Source organism: Lontra canadensis, unplaced genomic scaffold (genome assembly GCF_010015895.1).
Source record: "Lontra canadensis isolate GAN:19392208 unplaced genomic scaffold, GSC_riverotter_1.0 scaffold60, whole genome shotgun sequence".
NCBI lineage: Eukaryota > Metazoa > Chordata > Mammalia > Carnivora > Mustelidae > Lontra > Lontra canadensis.
In genome coordinates this window covers 223565-245886 of record NW_022631054.1, presented here as the reverse complement: position 1 = coordinate 245886, position 22322 = coordinate 223565, and the positions used below count along the sequence as shown (strand labels likewise).

The window sequence follows — 22322 nt, the reverse complement described above, 5'->3', positions numbered from 1 at the left end:
AATATGGCGGATCTGCAGGACGGCAGCCCGAAACGGACAAACAACTTAACGTTCAACCCGGGGAAGAAACGCGCTCTCCGCCCCACAGCCTATTTTATAGGGAGGAGCGCATTTAAAGAGACCGCAGCTACTAAAGGCGGGGAATAGGGGTGAAATATAAGAGGAGTAGCGAAGAGAGACGAGGAGGGGATACTTACTAAAGAAAGTCAAGTGTGCTTAGGAATCCTCAGCTTTTTCTGCTCCTATTTCCTCTTTTATAGTGAGGTCTCCTCCCCTAGAAATTTTTCTTCCTTTCGTAGTTAAAGCCAATCATAGACCCTGAACTGGATATAGGGAATAAGGAATCCTCTCGAGAGGGGGGAAGAGATTTGCTTAAGGATATGGAGATAAGGAAATAAAGAAGCTAAGAGTTAACCCGATTATAACCTTACTGGGAGATAAGAAGTGGAAAAATGACCAGACTGGTGCAAGGCTTTATAGCTGACAGAGCGATTTCGTCCTCCACCCCCACCCCTAGAAAGCTGAGGGCAGGGGTGGGCTCTGTATGACCATCACCACATCTACAGGACCTTGCACAGGATCTGGCACATGATATGTGCCAAAAAGTAACTGTTCAGTGAATAAGCAACAAACGAATAGGCCTGTGACTTCCAGAGATTGAGGAATGATCTCCCTTTTTAGAGATGAGGAAATTGAGGCTAAAGCGTTCCTGTGCCTTCTGTAACCATGGAATTTATGGCTGGTGCATATCAGACCTCCCTTTTTGCATAATGACAGGCCAGTCCTGGTCCCCCACCTCAACAAACAGAAGAGGGGTATGTCTTCAAGTCACTGGTCACACAGGGAATTGTCTTTTGGAAGCAAAATGAGGGACCTGGGTTTCCAGGTTCTGTTGGAACAAATTGCCTTCTCTAGTGTGTCTGGCCTGTGCCTGGTCCATGGAGGGAAACAACTCAAAAAATCAACTCTGGATCTCAGGGTCAGGAAAGGGAGCATTATCTTTCTCTTCCTACTACCTCTGCTCAAGATCAGACCTCTTTCTTTTCTCTTGGTCTATTTTGCCTGCTCTTCAGTGGTCTCCCGCCTCCAGGCTCCTCAGTTGTTTTTGGCAAGTCACTCCATAAAGCAGAGACCTTGTCAGGTTGTTCTTCTGCTTAGCAAGTTGTCTGCCTGCTTTTAGGTAATGCCCAAACATTTCAATCTGACACAAAGGCCAGTCCTTACTCACTTCTTGGGGATATTCCCCACCAGGCAACCCAGGGTCCATCCATATTTGGGGAACCCCCTTTCCCCATGTATGCTATCTTCCTTTCTGCCTTTGCCTATGCTGTCTCCTCTGGAATGTAATGCCCTTCCTTCCCCCTTGATCATGGGGTGAACAAATTCATTTTCAAGACCCAATTCAACTTTCCCTTTCCTGAAAAACCCTGTTTTTCCAGGCAGTCTGCTATCTGTCCTCTCTGCTCCCCAGTGCCCTGAACACATATTTTCCTCAGCGAAAACTTAGCATCCGAATTTCTCACAAGGTGTGTCTCTCCTGGTTGTCTAAGGGACAGCATCTTCCTCATCTTTGTATCTGTCCCTTCCCTACCATGATGCCTTCCTCCACAGAGACACCAAAACCTTTTGCTGTAGTGTCTGTCTCCCATATACCACCACAGACTCATCTGCATATCTTATGGCCAATAAGGGCTCAGTGAACACAAGCAGAGTAGATGAGTGGCTAGGACTGTCCTTCTTTCCCAGCCTGAGCCCTCTGGCCTATGTTGTAGGAACCAGGGTTCTCTCCAAGCAGCTTTGTTTCCACTCGAGCACTTGGCCTCACTGACACACCCTCCCTCCCTTGCCTAGAGCCACTGGTCCTCCCAGATCCATCACCTCCCTGCAGGCCCACCCCATCCCCACCCCATGTTCCTTATCCTTCTCTCTCTAGGAACTATTGTGCTTACCCTCCCCAAGTACACCAGGATGTTCCAAATCTCTGTGCTATTCCGTGTGTCCTTTCCTCCACTTGAAGTGCCTTTTCCCCATTTTGTCCATCTAGGAAGGGGCTGACTACTCAGACTATCCCCTCCTCCAAGAAATCCAGAAAGCATTAAACATTCTCTCCTGTGTTACTCTGTATATCGTAATGGCTATACTCATCCCAGTGTAGTAGGATCCTCTGTCTCTGTTTCTGTCTCTGGGCATCCTATAGCACACTCAGCACCTGTCAGACAGCAGGGTCTCAGTGACCGCGTGCTGAGAGCATCAGGACATCACATTCTGCTAGGTTAGTGGTGGTGTCCTTTGGGAGGGTTTTTTGACTGCTGTGTTGTCTTTGGCAAGTCACTATAGTTCTCTGAGCTCATTCTTCATCTACAGAATTGGAATGACAGCTTTTATCCACTAGGGTTGTCATAAAAGTTGGATTGAGACAAGGCCTATAATACACATAAGATTAATGTCTGGTACACAGCATTCAGCCATCAGTAGCTACCACTGTTACCATGACCTCTGGTGCCTCCTCTCTTCTCTACTGGAGAAGGTAGGACCCACAGGGGCACCAGAAGTCACACATGGGGCTTCCTGGTCCAGAATCCTAACCTCTAACCTCTGCTCTCTGCCTGATAGGCAAGAGTAAGGGAAAGAAACAAAGGACACACAGGCTTAATGGGAGTATAAAAATAGGACTTTTTTTCCCCCTCATAATCACATCAATTATCAAAGAAACAAACAGTATGTAACAAAAATACAAAGCTCTGGTGAATTTTTTTTTGTCTGTTTTTGTGGGTTTTTTTGCCCCTCACCCAACCCTCCCCAACAGCCCCTTCCCAGAGAGCCCCAGGCTGAAGCCTGGATGCTGTCCCTGGGATCACCCTGGGGCTTAGGAGAACCGGTGGTCCAGGTCCCTCTGGGGGCTGGCCGAGTAGGAGTAGGCCTTGCCCAGTACCAAGCGGTCCCGCAGCAGCTTGAAGAAGGCATAGTAGTTGCTGAAGAGGATGAGTGCCAGGGAGATCGTCTGGTGCCACTTTTCAGAAGACATTAAGGAGTACAGCTGGTAGACAATGACAGCACCCTCCAGCAGCAGAAGGATGTTGAGGATCCGCAGGGGTTTGCTGAAAAAGAACTGCCCAGGAAAGGGTAGGCAGGGATTAGAAAGGATGTTCCAGAAACCTGCCTCCTGGGTGGGGGTTATGGGGTGGTGAAGGAGGCAGGTTCTTGGGGCCCCATGCAGATGTGGGTGGGGAATCTGCCACCCTCTCTGCTTTTGCTTGTGGTCTTTCTTCTGTCAAGACTACTGCTTCCCACAGAAGTTAAGACCCTCCTCCAGCAAGCTTTTCTTGAGAGATCTTGCTTGCTCACTCACACTTTTTCTGGTCTACAATCGACACCTTTTTATATGTGATCCTCCTGGGTACAGTCAGGTCTGAACAAATCAGAATCTTACGACATAGGTATGGAAAGTTATTAGAGACTCTACAGTCTGAGTCACCCACTTCTTCATGGGTAGCATCCCGACCTAGGCCCGAAGCTTCCAGAGCGTGTGGTGACAATTCATTCTGACCTGGTATTTACAAAGCAAGGTAGAGTGCTGGGACTCCAGAAGAATTTTTTGACCAGCTCCAAAGAGTGATTGACATCTAGAGAATCACGATTCTTCAGGGGCCAAGGTACCCAAACGTCAAGAGCTGCTTACAGGGTGGGAACGGATGAGGCAGGAAATGGGGAGTCCAAGAAACCAGCACGCCAGGCTCAGCTCTGCACCTGACAGCCCGCAGGACCCAGGGCAAACCCCTTTCCCATCTTGGCCTCAGGTTTCTCTACTGTGAGGAGAACACCCCAGATCAATGACTTCTCAAACTGTGTTCCTTGGAACCCCAGGATCTGAGGAGGCCTTTTAGGGGCCTATGACAGTGGTGAGTGGGAAGTGAAGGGAGTCCCAACCCATTCAAACAGAGCGGTGCCATCAGGTCCTATATAACTGACTTTAGTCTATGATTGTGTTGTAAAAAGGATTTTGGTAGCAAGATAAGTAAATAAAATGGAGACCACTAGCCTCGGTGATTCTGAGCAGCTCTTTCATAATGCTGAGTCCATGAGTCCTTACCATCAGACCCCAAGGTTCCCAGCAAGGCACCCTTGAACAAGTCAGACCCTAACTCAATTTCAGTCTCGGAAAATGCCCTGGCACTTTTCTCACAGGCAGGCAAAGGCTGAACGGAGGGTGCCTGGCAGGTGCTTACCACTGTGCCTGGCGCACCATATGGAATGAGGACAGTTAGGTTTTTACCCATAAGAAACTCTCCTTTTATGGTATCATCTTTCCCACCTCCGCCCGTTTTCAAAGATTTGCTAGCAAGTGAGCTGCGGTTATGAAGTCACCATCTGTATGGCTGTCCTGTGCGGCACATGTGGGGTTTCCTTTGGATCTGAGAAATACTGAAAATAGCTTTCTGTTGCTAGGACATCATTCTCCTGCCCCAGGATCCTCCCTGTTTGAGATCAGGCCCCGCCCCTCCTTCCCAGGGGAGGAGACTCACGTGAAAGCGGAAGTGGGAGACGTCGGAGGGAATGGCCACGTTGTAGTGGCCCACGGCTTTGTAGACGTTCTTGCTGTGCTTCACCAGCACGCCCTGGGGCCACATGCATTCTTCCGTCCACCTGGAGGCACAGCCCAACAACAGTGCCCCTTACACCCAGCTCACCCACAAAAAGGGGGTACCAGCAGACTGGGTCTGGTGTGACCACCAGGGCCCTACTCCCATTTCTATCATTTAGACACAGTGACTTTCCTTTTCTAGGTCTCAGGTGCCTCCTCTGGAAAAATGGGGGTAAGAATCATGAGAAATTCATGGGAGTCAGAAGTTCTAGGGTTGAGATTCATGTCTGCAGGACTGTCAAGAAATCCCTTTTCCCTCTTTGGGTGCATTTTCTTTATTTTCTTTCTTTCCTTTCCTTTCCTTCCTTCCTTCCTTCCCTTCCTTTCCTTCCTTCCTCCCTCCCTCCCTCCCTCCCTCCCTTCCTTCCTTTCTTTCTTATTTTTTTAGCAAGAAAGAGAGAGAGAGAATGAGGGGGACGGCAGAGGGAGAGAGAGAGAGAGAGAGAATCTTAACCAGGCTCCATGACCAGAACAGAGCCTGACATGCGGCTTGATGTCACAACCCTGAGATTGTGACCTGAGCCAATAGCAAGAGTCAATTGCTTAACCAACTGAGCCACCCAGGCACCCTTCCTTTTCTTCTTAAAAAGATTTTATTTATTTATTAGAGAGAGAGTGCGCGCAGGGAACGGGCGAAGGGGCCGAAGGAGAAGGAGAAGCAGACTCCCACTGAGCACAGAGCCTGACATGGAGCTCAATCCCAGGACCCTGGGATCATGACCTGGGCCAAGGACAGAAGCTTAACCATCTGAGCCCCCCAGGCGCCCCATGACTGGTCTTCGTAAAACACCAAGCTGAGCCTATTTTCTACTCAAAACCCTCCAAAGTGTTTTCAGTGCCCTTGGAATCAAGTCCCCAGGGACTCTCTCTGGCCTCTGAAGCCCTGCGTGGTCTTCCATGACTCCCGCTGCACAGACTGGGCTCAAGCCATTCCCGTCGGTTTCTAGTTCCTCCCATACGGCCTACCGTTTTATGTCTGCCCGTAAGTCACTCCCTCCAACTGGACTGCCCTTCCTGATGCCGCAGCCTTCCGGCAAGCTCTTTCCAAACTCAGGATCCTCCAGAAAGCCTTTCTCACACTCCCCACAGAGTTCAGCATCCTTCAACAAACAGCTCCCTGAATCTCCTGCTAGTGGTCCACTCTCCCCAGTGTTTTCTTTCCCTGTATCCCCCACTCGTCTGGGAGCCTTTGAGGGAAGGGACGGTGTCCATTTCATCTCTCTGTCCTCAGAGCATGGCACAAGGCCTGGCACAGAAGGGGCCTCAGTGGGCACGTGAATGGGATGGTGGGATCTTCTATTTCTGCCACATCTCTCAGGTCCTCCCGTCCTGGGCCAGAGGACAGAGAATCACTGTCTACAAAAAACTCTAACTCATGTTCCTATCTTGTTGATTCATTTAAAAACCAGTTATTGGGGTACCTGGGTGGCTCAGTCAGTTAAGCACAGGACTCTCAGTTTCAGCTCAGGTCCTGATCTCATGGCTCATGAGAGAAATGTCAGACTCTGCACTCAGTGGGAGTCTGCTTGGATATCCTCCCCACCTTTCTCCTCCCCTGCTCATGGGCACGCTCTCTCCCTCTCTCTCTCAAATATATATATCAATCTTTTTTTTTTTTTTTTAATCAAAAACTAGTTATCCTGGGCACCTGGGTGGCTCAGCGGGTTAAGCCTCTGCCTTCAGCTCAGGTCATGATCTCAGGGTTCTGGGGTCGAGTCCCGCCTTGGGCTCCCTGCTCGGCAGGGAGCCTGCTTCCTCCTCTCTTTATCTCTGCCTGCCTCTCTGCCTACTTGTGATCTCTCTCTGTCAAATAAATAAATAAATTCTTTAAAAAAACAAAAAACTAGTTATCCTGTTATACCCAACAACATGGATGACCCTCACAGGGAATATGCTGAATGAAAAAGAAACTGAACCTAAGATTCCATTTATGTGAGGTTGTAGAATAGGTTAGTTTTGAAAGAAAAGTAGAAAAATTTATCTGGGTGGTGGTGGTAAGTGGGGGGTGGTCATTGGGAAGAGCCAAGAGGAAATTTTCTGAGAGGCTGTAAATATTCTACATCTTGTTCTATCTTTATGTGGGGGTACAGGTCTACCTCTACATGGGGGTACAGGACTGTCAAAACTCAAAGAATCGTATACTTTAAGATTTGTGCATTTCAGACTCTTAACTCTAGGAAACAAACAGGGTTGCTGGAGGGGAGGCGGGTGGGGGGATGGGGTAACTGGGTGATGGGCGTTAAGGAGGGCACTGGGTGTTAGACGCTACTGATGAATCACTAAATTCTACCTCTGGAACTAATGATACACTGTATGTTAGTTAAACTGAATTTAAATTAAATAAAAAAAGAGTTGTGCATTTCACCATACATACATTTTATCTTAAAAAAAGACTAGACACAAACCACAAAAATTTACCACAAACCTATGATAAGCCAGGCACTCTGCCAGGAATGAGATGGGGAGCGCTTGACAGCCAAGGACCCTGACCTCCAGGAGCTTTAGTCCTGGAATAACAGGCAAGTAACTAAGCAAACAGAGCGGAAAGTGTTAGGTGCAATGCTTATGACATGTGATGATCCTGGGGAGCATGGGGCAGTGGGCACGGAACCCATCCTGGCTGGTGAGGAAAGTGTTCCCGGAAGAAGCGAACTGCTAAAGGAGGCATAGCAATTAATCAGGAGAAGAAAGGTGGAAAACGTGTTCCAGGCAAAAGAAGCATCATGTGCCAAAGCCTGGATTCAAACACGCACATAGAATTTGAGGACCCAAAGTGACCTGGTCTGGCTAGAGTAGAGTGTAAGTGGGGAAGGATGGGAAGAGAGGAGGCAGAAAAGGCTGGCACGACCCACTTCAGCAGCTGGGAAGCCATGCAAAGAAGCCTGGATCTTCTCTGCGAACCATGGTGAGCTGTGGACAGGTTTCTCCTTATGTTCACCTATATTCTACCTCTCTGCTCCCCCCTCCCCTCAGAGGCCAAAGCTAAGCCGAGTCCCCTTTAGGCCCATTTGGCAATGTCTATCCTCTTTCTTTGACCATTTGGACCGAGCCTGGGAGGGACCCTGACTAGCATGGAGGGCTATTTGACCCCAAAGTTTATGCTCCTGACTACAGTTCTCTAAGTTATCTTACTTAACCTTACCCTAGGGAGAATGGTAGTAGCTTCCCCATTTTATAGACCAGAAAGCAAAACCCCAAAAAGGCCACCTGTTTGCCAGACAGTCATGTATCACTTCCTGGAACACCAGAAAAAAGGAAGAAAAAAATTACTACTGATAAGAAAATGTAGCGTTTTTACTGGTCCTGACTCCCGGCGGCAGCCCAGGGACCCTTCTGGGGCTGTGTCTGAGGACCTGGGGAAATGGATAAGCCCCAAGCTAAAAGAAGGAATGTCTGTAAATAGCACCTACTATAATGTTCCATGGACCATGCTAGGCACTTAGCTACTTTCCATCCATCCATCCATCCATCTATCTATCTAAAGTGATCTCTCTGCCCAATGTGGGGCTCGAACTCACAATCCCAGATCAAGAGTCACATGCTCTACGGACTGAGCGAGCCAGGCGTCTCTATGGCCTCACTTTGCATCTCTGCTTCTTGAGGGACCTACCTCTACAAACCTGTCCTAGGGGCCTCTTCTCTGCCACACCTGTGTTGGGCCCGAGGCTCAGATGTGATTCAGAAGGGCCCAGGTTGGAGGAGCTTCTAGTTTAATGGGGGAATACAGGCAGGAAAACGAGGGTAACCTGGGTGAAAAATACTGTGAGTACGGCCCCATGAAGGGTGAACCAGGCTGAGAGGAGGCTGGGCTCCCGAGCGAGTGCTTCTGTCTCTGCGGTGCTGTCCTGCAGCCGGGTTTCCTTCTTCCCATCATCTGTGTACACAGCTGTCACCCCCAGCGGACCAACCTCCTCAAGGACCTCATCTCGGTCACTCCCTCTCTGTGGCTCTGCTTCCCTGGCCAGGGTGCACCATTGACTAACACAGCACCCTATCCTCTGCCCAGACTGATGTTTCTAAGGCCCCTTGGAATGGGTTCCTCCACTGTGCAACAGCCTCCATAGCCCCTCTGCCTGTAGGTCAAAGTCCAAGCTCCTCTGTCCAATACATAGCACCAGGCCCAGTATGGCATCGGAGGAAGTAAACGTCTGCCAGATAGGAGGTGACCTAACAACGGAATGGATCAGTGAGCAGGGAACAGAAGGAGAGAAGCAATGAATGAAGGCTAGAGTAGATCGGTCAATGAGTTGCTTAAGGACCAGTCAGTGAATGAGAAAGTCAACGAGTCTGTGAATTTACTGCTTGGTCTCCTCCCGTCTCCAGCGCGCTGCAAGTTACCTAAGCACCGGGGACACGTCTGCCTTGGGCCGGGCCATACCCTACTCTAGCGGCAAGGTCTGGCTTACAAGATGTGCTCGATGGCCATCTGCTGGCGGAATGTGCGAGCTGGGGAGGGAGGAGTCCAGCGGCTCCACAGACATGGACCCCGAGGGCTGGGGTTGGGCAGGGTAGGGCAAGGGTGGGCGACTCACGGGTGCTGCAGCACGTTGGAGCACAGTGCTGGGTCCACCTTCTGCCAGCAGCCCAGGTGGGCGGCGGCCTTGTGCAGGAGGTCACAGTAGCTGGCGGGCAGCAGGTGCTGCATGAGGATCACCGAGGTGCTGATGGACACCAGCAGGAAGAGCTCACAGGACCAGCGCTTGTCATAGTAATGCGTGTTCTGGGGGCAGTGGGAGATCGGTAAGGCCTGGGGTGTCCCCAGTGGCCTCACTCCCTCCCCATTCCCTGATTCGATCTGCCTCAGAAACCGGGGCAGCCTTCCAGTGGGCCTGAGACCAAGGATCAAACACCTAACACAGAGGGCTTAATCATGGGCTTGGACCCTGTGCCCACTACTCCGTTCCCTACAAGCTCCTCTTTTTAGAAAAACTGCTCCCACAGCCTACCACTCGGAGCCAGTACAGGTTCTGGAGTCGAACTGACTTGAGTTCAAACCGTGGCTCTGTTGCTTATTAACTATGCGATGCTGGGCAAGTCACTGTACTTCTCTGTGCTCTTTCTCTTCCACCACATGATAGGAACAGCTACCAAGCCTCTCTGAGAGGTGTCAGGAGGATTATCACACTCATGAAAAGCTGTAGCACGTTGTAGGTGCTCAAGAAACATCGAGTCGTCTCAGCTTCACATCACTCAGCGCAGTCCAGCCCGGGAGAAATGTTTCAAGCCTACTGTCTGCTGGGGAGGTAGTTTCCCAGAAGGCCAGACAAGCTAGAGAGAAAGCATAGGCTTTTCGAGTCACTTGGGTCTGGAAGACTCCTGACTTTCCTACTTAATGAGAGAGCTAGCCATTGTGACATGTCTGGGCCCACACGGCCCTCGTGAAATACATCACTGCTTTCTGTTATCCAGTACTACGAACAACCATGTCCTGTCCCCCTCATTGGCTGGGTGACCTTGTGCAGGCTGCTCCCTCTCAGTAAGCCTTGTTCTCTCCACCCTAAAATCGAGGCAGTCATTACTCTAGCCCTCAAGAGAACAGATGGGAATCTTATCAAAAGCGGTCCAGTTATTCACGCAAGCAGGAGGGCTCCTGGGGGGCAGGCAGCAGGGTAAGGCCCCAGGCAGGCCCCTTCCCTCCCTGGGTTGGGCTACGCACCTTCACGAACCAGACAGGCACAAAGGCCACATAATAGGCGCTCAGCATGGAGCTAACCAGCACTTCCTTCATGCGCCAGTTGAAGTCCATCTTGAGGAACTCCACCTCGCTGCGGATGAGACTGGGGGACAGGCAGCAGGCGTGGGTGGGCATAGCGTCCGGCCCGTACAACTGCCGCGTGTGCTGCTTCCACGTCTCCCGCAGTGTCAGCAGGTAGTCCCGGCTCCGTGCCAGGCCACTCACTGCCTCCCGGGGACCCATGGAGGCCATGTGGCTGAAGAGATTTGTCTTGCGGAGGTCGCAGTTCAGCTGCAGGAACGGAATGTACATCCCAAACCTGCTGGGGGAGACCGTGGTGAGGGGAGGCCTGCCCGTGGGCCATGATCCCAACCCGAACCCAGGGAAGGAATCTTCTTTCTTCTCCGGGCTTAAGCTCTCCCGGCTGCTCAGAGGGGAGAATGTACCCATCCTTCTATCCAGCCAGACTCTGATCAGAAGATCAACCTAGGTATCAGCATGGAGTGCAGGCCGAGCATTGGGAACAAAGCAGGAAGCAGGAGATGAGGCCCTGTCTCGTGGTCTGTTGCTGACTAACAGTGATCCTGACAGTGATCCCAACAGCCCACATTCACTTGGCCACACTCTGTGCTCTAGACACTGTACTAAGCGTTTTACACGTGTTCTCTGCTTTTGCTTCTCCTAAGAACACTAGGCATTCAGTACTACTATCTTGTACTACTTTGAAAGAGCGCTGGCTTGGACAGGTGAAGTGGATTTTCCAAGGTTACCCAACCAGTAGGGAAGTAATAGGGCTGGGATTCAAACCTGGAACTGTCTGGCGCCAAAGACCAAGACACATACTCAACAAATACTATGAGTGGCTAATCAATTAAAAATGTACAAGGGGTGCCTGGCTGACTCAGTCGGAAAAGGATGTGGCTCTTGATCTTGGGAGTCATGAGTTTAAGGCCCACACTGAACACAAAACTTACATTAAAAAAAAAAAAATGTCCGCAGTACCACAAGAGAGGTCCCAGTTATGACAGCTGCGTCCTCAAGAGGCAGCTCTTCGGCTTACGGAGGAAGGAAGCTCAGGAACAGCATCTACAGTGTGTCTATTATGTGCCAGGCACTGAAATGGGCCCTTGAACAACAGAAATCCCTTTCTCTGCGTGGTACCCTTAGGGCTGGAGCTCACTAGTCAAGGGGTATTTTGACTGCATGGTTGGTATCTTTTGAGGAGAAAACTAGATGGACTCAAAGCCCAGGAAAGAAGATAATTATAAAAAGTAGTTAAGGGGCACCTGGGTGGCTCAGTCATTAAGTGCCTGCTTTCAGCTCAGGTTAAGATCCCAGGGTGCTGGGATCGAGCCCCATGTCGGATTCCCTGCTCAGTGGGAAGCCTGCTTCTCCCTCTCCCACTCCCGCTGCTTGTGTTCTCTCTCTTGCTGTGTCTGTCTCTATCAAATAAATAAATAAAATCTTTAAAAATAAATAAATAAATAAATAAATAAAAAGTAGTTAAGAGCCAGGGCACCTGGCTGGCTCAGTTGTTTGGACCATGTGACTCTCAACCTAGGGGTTGTGAGTTTGAGCCCCACATTGGGCAGAGAGATTACTTTAAATAAAAACAAACAAATAAATAAATAAAATTAGGGGCGAAAAAGCAGCTAATGCCCAGCACAGTCCATGGAACATTGTAGTAGGTGCTATTTACAGATGTTCCTTCTTTTAGCTTCTTTAGCTTATCCATTTTCCCAGGTCCTCAGACACAGCCCCAGAAGGGTCCCTGGGCTGCCCCCAGGAGTCAGGGCCAATGAGAACGCTACATTTTCTTATCAGCAGTAATTTTTTTTCTTCCTTTTTTTCTAATGTTCCAAGAAGGGATACATGAGTGGCCTAGGGCAAACAGGTGGCCTTTTCGGGGTTTTGCTTTCTGGTCTATAAAACGGGGAAGCTACTACCATTCTCCCTAGAGTAAGGTTTAGTAAGATAACTTAGAGATCTGTGATCTAGAGCATAACCTTTGGTCAAATAGGCCAGGATTAAAACCCCAGCTCTGGTAATTACTAGCACAGTGATTCAGGGCAAGTTATTTAACCTCTATGAGCCTCAGTTTCCTTAATTTGCCCTAAGTTACAGAGCTCGTATGGATATGGATTCTCTATACTCAATCAGGCATTACATGTACTGTTTTAATAAATACTGTCTTTAAATCTTGCAACAAATCCAAGCATGGTTTTTGATCCAAATTAGAAGATCCGTAAAATTTCGTTTAGAAAAGAGAGACCAGGGGTGCCTGGGTGGTTCAGTGGGTTGAAGCCTCTGCCTTCGGCTCAGGTCATGATCCCAGGGTCCTGGGATTGAGCCCCGAATTGGGCTCTCTGCTCCGTGGGGAGCCTGCTTCCTCCTCTCTCTCTGCCTGCCTCTCTGCCTACTTGCCTACTTGTGATAGATAAATAAATAGATAGATAGATAAATAAAATCTTTAAAAAAAAATAAAAAAGAAAAGAAAAGAGAGACCAGTGATTCTGTGGGACAGAAAAGAAGACTGAAATGGGATTCCCAAAACACTCTTCAGGACACCTTGCGGGAATGCAGAACTGGGGCACCTACAGGAACATACAAGGGATTCAGACCCAAACTTAAGGCCAAGTACTTAAGAATCTCCCTGGTTTTGCCTCTAAGAAGGACTACAGATATAATTAAATTATTTGGTAACAGCAAGTGACTGCTTTGCAGGTCACAAGTTAGACGCAACTTCACACGCAAGATGGCAGATTCCCTCTCATCTTCTTCACTCAAGACGTGACAGTATAAAAGTAGAAAATAAATTAATATCAGCCAAAAGAATGGGAGTGGGGTTATCAGTTCACAAGTGATTCTGACAAATTTAGAAAGCAGATGGAAACATGTTGACAGATGAGGAAGGAAGCCATCATCTACAGCAGTGCTGTCCAAGAGAAATACAATGAGAATCACATATGTACTTTGGAAATTTTCTGGTAGCCACATGAAAAAAAAAAAAAAGGAAGTTAATTTTAATACTCTAGTTTATTTAACCCAATATATGCAAAATATTATCATTTTGACATATAATCATTACTTCCAAGTAAGATTTTTATTTCTTTTCTTTTCTTTTTTTTTTTGAAGATTTTATTTATTTATTTTGGAGAGAGAGAGAAAGAGAGAATGAGTGTGCATGGGAGTATGTGCAAGTAGGGGGAGGAGCAGAGGGAAAGGCAGAGAATCTCAAATGGCCTCCACGCTGAGCATGGATCCCCATGCAGGGCTCAATCAGGGCTCATGACCCTGAGATCATGACCTAAGCCAAAGCCAAGAGTCAGGTGATTAACCCACTGAGCCGCCCAGACGTCCCTACTTTCTTTTTTTGTATTAAGTCTTCAGAAGCTTATGTTTATTTCACACTTACAACACACTTCAATTTAAACTAGCCTCTTTCAAATGTTCAATAACAACAGGTGGCCGGAAGCTACTTAACTAGAAGGTGTAGGTCTAGCATATATTATGAGAGGGCTACACTGGGGGTAGAAACTTATCTGCCCAGTGACCCAAGAGAATGACTTGATGTAGGCATAGTTGGTAAAGGGTAGAAGCAAGCTGCAGGACTGAACAAAGGGGATTAAACAAAGATGTGTATTTATTTGTAAAAGCCAGTCCCTTTATTCTCTTACCTCATACAACCTACCCTGAAGGATTCTGACATTAAAAAATTGAATAAGCTGTCTAGGGAGAACTGTGGTCTTTAATGGGGGCACCCTAGAGTAACCCCCTCACTCTGGCTTCTGGCCTATGGGGGCCCACAACCTGACAACCAGCACGGCACTCCCTCATCCTAAAGCAAAGTCTGCCAGTCCGTGTGTCCTGCTCATGTACTTAGAATTCCTGGCAGAGGGAGAGGAAGTGTACTCCAACTACTCAGTCTTTCATTGGTCAACGTAAAGAGATAACTAAAGAAACGAACTATTCTTGGAAAACCAGCAGCATGAAACAAAAAACTGACCCCATGGGAAATACAAAATTGAGGGAACAGAAGAGATTTTTAAAACAAGAAAAGAATGCTATGAGAAAAGAACAATCAGAAAATAAGAGGCCTTAGAGATGAAAAATATGATTGCTGAAAAACTCAATAAAAAAGCTGGAAGATAAAGTTAAGGAAATCTCCCTAGAGGCAAAGTAAAAAGAGAGAGTGGAAAAAGACAGCAGGGAGAGAGAGAGACAGAGACAGAGAGAAAGAAAGGTGGGGGGATGGGGAGGGAGAAAGGGAGAGAGATGAAAAATATGAGAGAAAATATAAGAGAAACAGATGATCAATCTATGAGTTCTACCACCTGATGAGCAGAAGCCCCATAGAGAACAGAAAAAAATAGAAAAGAAGATATTATCGAAGAAATAATAGGAGAACATTTTCTTGAAATCTTCAGGTTAAAAGAGTCCTAGAGTACTGATAGGATGAATGAAAAAAGTCCCACACCAGACACCTCTTTGTGATATCTCAATAATCAAAAGATAAACAGGGGATCTCTAAAAGTTTTCAGAAAAGAAAAAACAAGTCATCTACAGAGTACCTGGAATCAAACTGGCAGCAGACTTCTCATTAGAAACACAGGATGCTAGAGACAATGGAGTAATATCTTCAAACTTCTGAGAGAATATGAATTTGAACTCAGAAATCTACATTTAGCTGAACCACCAATCAAGCATGAGGGCAGAATAAAGACATTTTTAGACATGCAAGGCCTCAGAATGTTTATACCTCCCACATACCCATTGTTAAGGAAATTACCTGATAATGCACTCCAGCAAAATAAGGGAGAAAACCAAGAAAGAAGAAGACATGGGATCCAGGAAACAGTGGATCCAACCCAGGAAGGCAGCGAAGGGAAGTCCCAGGCTGAGAGCCGTACAGCAGGCCTAAAGAACCACTCCAGACTGGAGCAGGAGGATGGAGGGCTCCAGGAGGGATGTCTTTAGGGGGAAAAATGGACTCCAGGCAACAGGTAGCATGACTGAGAGGCTGGATAAACTTGAGGATATGTTGAAGGCCCATCATTCTTTTGTCAACAAGAAAAAAGAAAGGCAATTAGAACTCCAAGAAAAAAAAAAAAAAGGCTGTATAAGAAAGTTACAATCTAAATACGAAGCAAACTAAAATGTGACATGATTTTAAGCAATTGATGGAATGTAAGAAAAGAGAAACCATTTGACCTTGACATGGAACTTCCTTTTTTTAAGAAGCCCAAGATTATAACTCAGTAACTATAGGGAAGGAGTATCATCTATGCACACTACTTGGTCCTGAAGTGATTGGTATTTTCATAATTATAACAACATCAAGACTACTTACTGCTTCTTGGTTTTTAGAATTAACCTTAGACAAAGAATGGAAGACTCAAATATGGTTATATAGGAGAATGTGAATGTCAAGCTTAATAATATAGAGTATAGCTGCCAGGAAGTGAGAGGAGGAAGAGAAAAGGAGGAAAAGTGGATGGGTAGAATTCCTAATATTACCATCTACGTAAAAGGGATTAAGTTACTACTGTTGAGGAAATAAAAAGTAAAGGCATACTGATATTATTAGAAAGATAATCAATGGAGAATAATAATAACAGTCATACAATATTGGGAATAGTACAGATGGAAGAGTGAACTAAGTAAATCTTAATCTGTCATTGAGTGGAATCAATGAGTGTGTGCATGGATGTGTGTATGATATGCTTGTAATGCATAAACAACACTTACTTCCAGGATATATGAGAAACCAGAAATACTAGTAGTTGCCTTTTGGAAGGGAAACTGGACAGCTAACAGACAGGAGCCAAGGAGAGACTTTTTCATTCCATATAATTTACATATTTCGAATGTTACATTTTACACATATTTATAATTTTGAATTTTAACTCTGTAAACCTATTATCCAACTATAAAATCAATTACGTGTTTAAAAGGAATAAAGGTACAAGGATACTAGAATTATGGGGGTAACTCAAAAAACGGTTGCCTCTGGGGCGCCTGGGTGGCTCAGTGGGTTAAAGCCTCTGCCTTCGGCTCAGGTCATGATCCCAGGGTTCTGGGATCGAGCCCCGCGTCGGGTTCTCTGCTCAGCGGGGAGCCTGCTTCCTCCTCTCTCTGCCTGCCTCTCTGCCTACTTGTGATCTCTGTCTGTCAAATAAATAAATAAAATCTTAAAAAAAAAAAAAAAAGTTGTCTCCAATAGGGAAAAGCTAGGAACGCCTCAAAAGGCTACCAACAGAAGACAAATACAACTGTGAGAAACCTATATCATGGAATACTATGAGACCATTAAAAAAATGAGGGAGACCCGTATGTATTGCCATGGAAAAATACCCAGGTTATAAGATCATGTGAAAAATGTAATAAATTATATAGCATCATGCATAGATTAATCCCTTCTTTTGTTTAAAAAAAAAGTGTAAGTGGGTATGCATGAATAGAAAAAATTGGGGAGGATATGCTGCAAATAATGGTTTTCTGGAGGACTGATATTATAGAGGATTTTTCATTTTCTACATTAAAACTACTGTAAAGTTTAACGTGTTTGTAAGACATGTGTGTCACTCTCATAATTAAACACGAGTTATAACTGAAACAAATGTGATGGGGCTTCTCCCATGACAGCACCCTTTTGGTCATGCAGGGTAGAGACGGCTGAGTATCTGGCTCTGAAGCTTTCCAGGACAGAGAACTGGCCCAGGTTGAGGAAACTCATGAAGCAGAAAGCCCCGGGGTTGGGCAACGTCTGTAAAATGTCCAGGCAGCCAGGAGCCTGCCCCAGGAACAGCCAGAATGGATGTCTTGCCAAAGTTCTCCCCAGTTCTAGGCCAAAAGGGTGCCGTCCTGGGCTCCTCCCAGACACTATCTTCCCGTCCTCTATAATGTGGGCTCTGGTGAGATGGAGTGAGCAAACTGACACAAACACTGACATACACACATGCATGTGCAGATACACACACGCACACGCACACACGTTTCATGCACAGACACCCACGCAGAAACCTGCACACATGCAGGTGCTTGCATGCACACAGACCAGGGTGGGCGGAGGAGGGACCGAGAGATTACATAAACACCAAGCTACAAAAAAAGACGGAGAAAGAGAAAGAACGAGAGAGAAAAGGAAAGGAGAGGGAGACAAAGCCCATGCATCCCCATCAGGAACGTTCCTTTGGCATATACACTCAGATCTGAGTCCCATTCTGACCTCCCCGTTGGTGGCACCTGGGGTACATGATGCCTGCTATCTCAGTTTCTGCTCCTGCAAAAGAAAGCTAATCATCTCGTTCTCAGGGTCATGCTGTCGGAAAACGTGAGAGCACAGTGTTGCTGCCTTGCCGTGAGTCCGCCAGGTGTGAGGTCCTGTTGACCCAGCCACACTCAGGGCAGAGGTCGGGAGCCAGGTGCTAGGCAGTGAGGGGGTGAAGTGAGGGGGTACTCACGGATAGCAGAGGAACAGGAGGTTCAGGAAGGAGTAGGTCCTGAAGAGGTGGATGAGGGAGCGGCACAGACTCCAGCCTGTTGCCGTGAGAACGGTGAAGCGGGTGAGGAACAGCAGGACGGAGCGAAAGAGGGAGACCTTCCCCCTCTGAGAAGCCTGGGTCGGGGCGAGACAGGACGGGATGCGGCCTTGGACAGAGGCCACCGGGGCTGGGCCCACATCCCACCCAGCCTGGCCTGTGATCCACCCCCAAGGAAATGTGGGGCAGCAGGCTGGGCAGAACCTGGCAGGGTGAATCCTTTTCCTCGATGGCCCGTAAACTCCAAGAGTGACGGGATGTAATACTCTTCCACAGGGTTCAAAGGGAGCCCCAAGGAACTGCCTTAGGCTTGAAGGGCTTGATATGTTTCCCTGGTACCCGCAGGGGTAAGGGGAATCCCAAAGTCCCCGGCCAGCCTCTGGGACCCAATCACCTCCTTCACGACGGACCCAATGAAGCGGCGGCCCAGAACGATGGTGGTCACCATCAGCAAGTTGAAGTCGATCAGGTGGAAATTCTGTCGGGTGGGGGGGTGGGGTGGGCAGAGGCCAGGGGTCACATGGGCCCCCTGCCCATATACGGGCTTTTTTCATCCCCACCTCCCCCTGCCCAGTCCTTGCCACAAGGACTGTCCCCACTCTCTGACCTTCACAGGCCTCCAGCTGAGTCAGGCCAGGAAATTACCTAGAGGAGCAGAACAGGACCGAGAGAAGGGAAGTGGGACAGTCCCTGGAGATAAGAGAGTGGTGTGTGAGCCCTCTTGCTCTCATCACCCATGCCCCAGTCCCTGCACCTCTCGGCATGGTGATCTTTTCACTCGTGAAGTATTCAATTCATGCCTGTGGCTCTTCTCCCCCACAGGACTTAAGATTTTGTGCTCTTTAGGCAGTATCTGTCAGAGTTATCTCTGCTACCTTTCAAATGCCTAATAGGGTACTGAGCAACTAGGGGTGAGTGTTCAGGAGTCATTTGCTTCTTGTTCCTTCTACACTCTCCACGCCCAAGTGTACAGGGCGCTTGGTAAGCTGTATTAAACTGCACTCAAACATCTCACACACATACAGACACACACACACACACACACGCACACACACACACACGGCTGGTCCTAGCTGGGCACCTACCAGGGAGGTGTGGGAGGGTGGGTGGGAGGGTGGATACCACCACACTGTCTTGTAGATGTTGATATAGTGGACGAAGAGGGCTATGAGCTGGCAGAAGAAGAGTTGTAACTCAAACAGAATGCTGGCCTGGACCGGCAACTCGGGGATCTTGCAGTGCTGGAGGGGCACAACTGTCTGGGTGGCCAGTGGTGGGCTGGAGAGGCCCGTGCCGGAACTGCTCCTGGGAAGTGGGATGGGAGAAACAGCAGTGGCGACCTGAGAACCCCACCAAGAAGGGCTTCCAGGACAGGGTGGTGGGACTGGATCAGAAAACCAGCTCATGGCAACGAGGGAGTCCTAAACCTGCCCATCAGCTGATGGAGCCAACAGAGCCTTTTCCTATCCCTAATCTTATTCGGGCTTTCCAACATTCGCCAGGAAGGAAAGAATTATTCGATCCATTTGACAGGGGCGCCTGGGTGGCTCAGTCGTTGAGCTTCTGCCTTTGGCTCAGGTCATGATCCCAGGGTCCTGGGATTGAGCCCCACATCGGGCTCCTTGCTTGGAAGGAAGCCTACTTCTCCCTCTCCCATTCCCCTGCTTGTGTTCCCCCTCTCTCCCTGTGTCTCTTTTTGTCAAATAAATAAATAAATAAATAAAATCTTAAAAAAAAAAAAAAAAAAAAAAGACCCATTGGACAGATAAGGAAAATAAGGCCCCAAAAGGGGAAACAACTTTTTCAAGCCACCAGAAAATCAGGAGCGGGATTGTAACTAGAATCTAGGCCTCTGGGCTTATTACCCTATATCCCACTGCCTCTGCCCAAGTGACCATCCCCTGAGTCTTTTTTTGCTGCTCACTGTACTCAACCCCCACCTGACATCTGGGGTATCAAATCCTAGAGCCCGAGCCCAGTGAAGGAGAGCGTTGTTCATACTGCCTCTGGGAGCCCAAAGTGAGGGGAAAGAGATAGAGGTGGTTTACCTGGTGCGAGAACGGACGCTAGTGACAGACGCGCTGGAAGTATGGCCCCCACCAGAGCCCCCTGAGGATCCTGGCTCACACAGAGGATTTCGACAGTAGGATGTCCTGTTGGGACCTCTTCGTCCTCCTGTGGGACTCAACATACGGTAGATCCTCAAGCCAGATGGCAGAGATCAAGGATAATAGCAATACTAGCTACTAGTTACCAGATGTCTCATTTTATCATAGCCACAGAGACCTCTGACCCAGCCCCTGCCTCCCTCTTCAGCCTCATCTCCTACCATTCTCTCCTTAAGCAAACCAAACTTGTTGCTACCTGTTGTACTTGCTGTGTCCTATCCGCAAAGCCCTTACCTGACTGCCATTTTTAACGTACTCGCCCCTATAACTCTCATTTCTCTTTTTTTCCCACAACAATTCACTCTTGGAATTTATCTTATTCATTTGTTAACATCTTTATTGTCTGTCTTTCTCACTAGAATGGAAGGTCAGTGAGGTCATTACCCTTGTCTTTTCTACTGTTGTATCCCTTCCTTCCACCATAGTGTCCAGCATAAAGTCAGTGCCGTGTGTTTGTGGATGAGTGAAATGAGCCCAGCAAAGTAGGTCTTCCACAGATTAGGAAACTGACTTTACACTGGGTCACAGGTAGTCTGGGGGTCTGAGGCTTGAGCTCTTAGCTTTGATATACACTGCTTCGTTCAGATACTACAAGTATCTCTCCAGGCTTACGATTCTGGACATCCTTGAAGCCCTTCCCTCCAGAATCTGAGATCCGGCTCAATAGGTGTCTCAAGGTCAGGACCAGAGCCTGAGCATAGGGTCAAGGATGTGGCTCTGGGAGAATGCTGTGGTTGTGGACTCAAAACCTACGTTCTCTAGGCTTAGAAGTCTAGCCCAAGCTCCCAGGCACCATCCTGCACAAAGGTCCTACACAAAGCTCCGAAGCACCACCCCAGTCCTAATCAAAGTCACAGCCTTGTTCAAACCTCCTCACCGCAACACCGCGCGGGCACCCTTGCCCTAGCTTCCCAGCTCCGCAGCTTTTCCCAAATGTCTCCAGAAAGTACTTACCCAGGAGCTCTGCACCCGACCAGCCCCAGCCCAGAAGCCCTGTTCATATGCTATTATACCCTATTATACCTGGCTTAAACGTCCCACACAGGCACCCTCAGTCCAAAAGCTCTACCCACACCTACTCTCCTCTTTGGAAGCTCTACACCCACATAAAGCCCCTGGGCCCAGAAGCTCCGCCTACACACCGTTGTCAGCCCAGAAAACCCGCCCACAAGCCAATAAAAGCTCGCTCCGCCCAGAAACCCCAATCCAGAATGGGCTCCGTTGGTCGGGAAGGTCTCCTTCCCGACCCATTGCCCCCAGTGCCAAGACCCTACAGCCCAGAAAGTTAGCCCCCACACAAGCGCCAACAGCCCAGGAGCTCCGCCCTAGCACCAAGGCCCCGCCCACTGCTAAGAACGATCCCCACTTCTAGCCCAGGTGAGCAGCTCCCCACCAAAGCCCAAGCCCCCAAAGGCCCTCCCCATTTCAGAAGTCCCGCCCCCAGTGCCAATGCCCCGCCCCCACCAGTGAGGCCCCACCCCGCAAAGCGACAGGAGGGGGCGGGGTCCCTCTGTGCCCCGCATCCCCTCCCCCTTCCCTCGCAGGGATCCTGTCCGCGTGGGGGAGCAGTCAGCATCTTGGCCATCCCGACCCCCACGCCCGCCCGTTCCCCGGCTGAGCCGGTGCCGCTCCGCTCACCCATCTCCTCCCCCCGGCGCTCTCCACTCCGCCGCCGCAGCTCCTGCGGGCAATATGTCGGAGGCGACGGCGGCCGGGAGAGGACTAACCGCCGCAGCCCAGTCCCCGGGTATCAGCCGCGCGCTCTCGCCAGGCCGCCAAATTTGCATACAAGGCGGGCTGGAAGCTGGGGGCGCGCTTCTTAAAGGGGCCGCGCGGACAAAGGCGGTGGCTGCGCTCTCTTTGTCTCGCGGTCCCCTACGCCCTTCCTGCCGCTGCTGCTGGAGACCCCAGAGGGAGGGAAGTCACCTCCTGCTCTTCTTGTGCGTGCCTTCTCCCAGCATCTCCTCAGGCCCGAGGGAGGGGGCCGGAACCGCCTCTGGGCTCCTGCCCAAGATGAACTGTATCCAGGAGTGGCCCGCAGGCGCCTGAAACTCAACGGGTCCCAAATTGGCTTTTGTCTTTGTCTTCGGCCTTGTTTTTCTCTAGTCCCCCCTAATCAAAACCTAGGAGTCCTTTCCCTCTTTCCTTTGATCCACCCCCAACCAATCTTTTACCTAGTTTGGCTGACCCTAAGTCCTAAATCTTTCTCCTGTCATCACTTTAGTGCGAATCCTGATTATGCTTGTTCTGAGCTTTGAAATCTTGTTTCTTGGTCTTTACATTGAGGCCGGTAATAG

The 22322-nt window shown here is 48.8% G+C and overlaps 1 protein-coding gene across 6 annotated transcripts; it reads right to left on the bottom strand.

Moving 5' to 3' along the window:
* Positions 1-2689: 2689 nt before the first annotated feature.
* Positions 2690-21799, bottom strand: TMEM39B (transmembrane protein 39B). 6 transcript variants are annotated; one of them, XM_032877058.1, is made up of 9 exons: positions 21664-21799; positions 19906-20032; positions 18943-19162; positions 18252-18335; positions 17780-17934; positions 10299-10635; positions 9175-9362; positions 4524-4644; positions 2690-3109 (listed from the first exon to the last, which is right to left on the bottom strand). In XM_032877058.1, exons 1-9 carry the CDS (start codon positions 21665-21667, stop codon positions 2867-2869), a joined length of 1479 nt encoding a protein of 492 aa, XP_032732949.1. In that variant the 5' UTR covers positions 21668-21799; the 3' UTR covers positions 2690-2866. The 6 variants fall into 6 exon arrangements, with proteins under 6 accessions (XP_032732949.1, XP_032732951.1, XP_032732950.1 ...); XM_032877060.1 differs by lacking the exons at positions 19906-20032; positions 21664-21799 and adding an exon at positions 18465-18547 and having other exon boundaries at positions 2691-3109; positions 18943-19045; XM_032877059.1 differs by lacking the exons at positions 18943-19162; positions 19906-20032; positions 21664-21799 and adding an exon at positions 18465-18845 and having other exon boundaries at positions 2691-3109.
* Between the last annotated feature and the right edge of the window lie 523 nt (positions 21800-22322).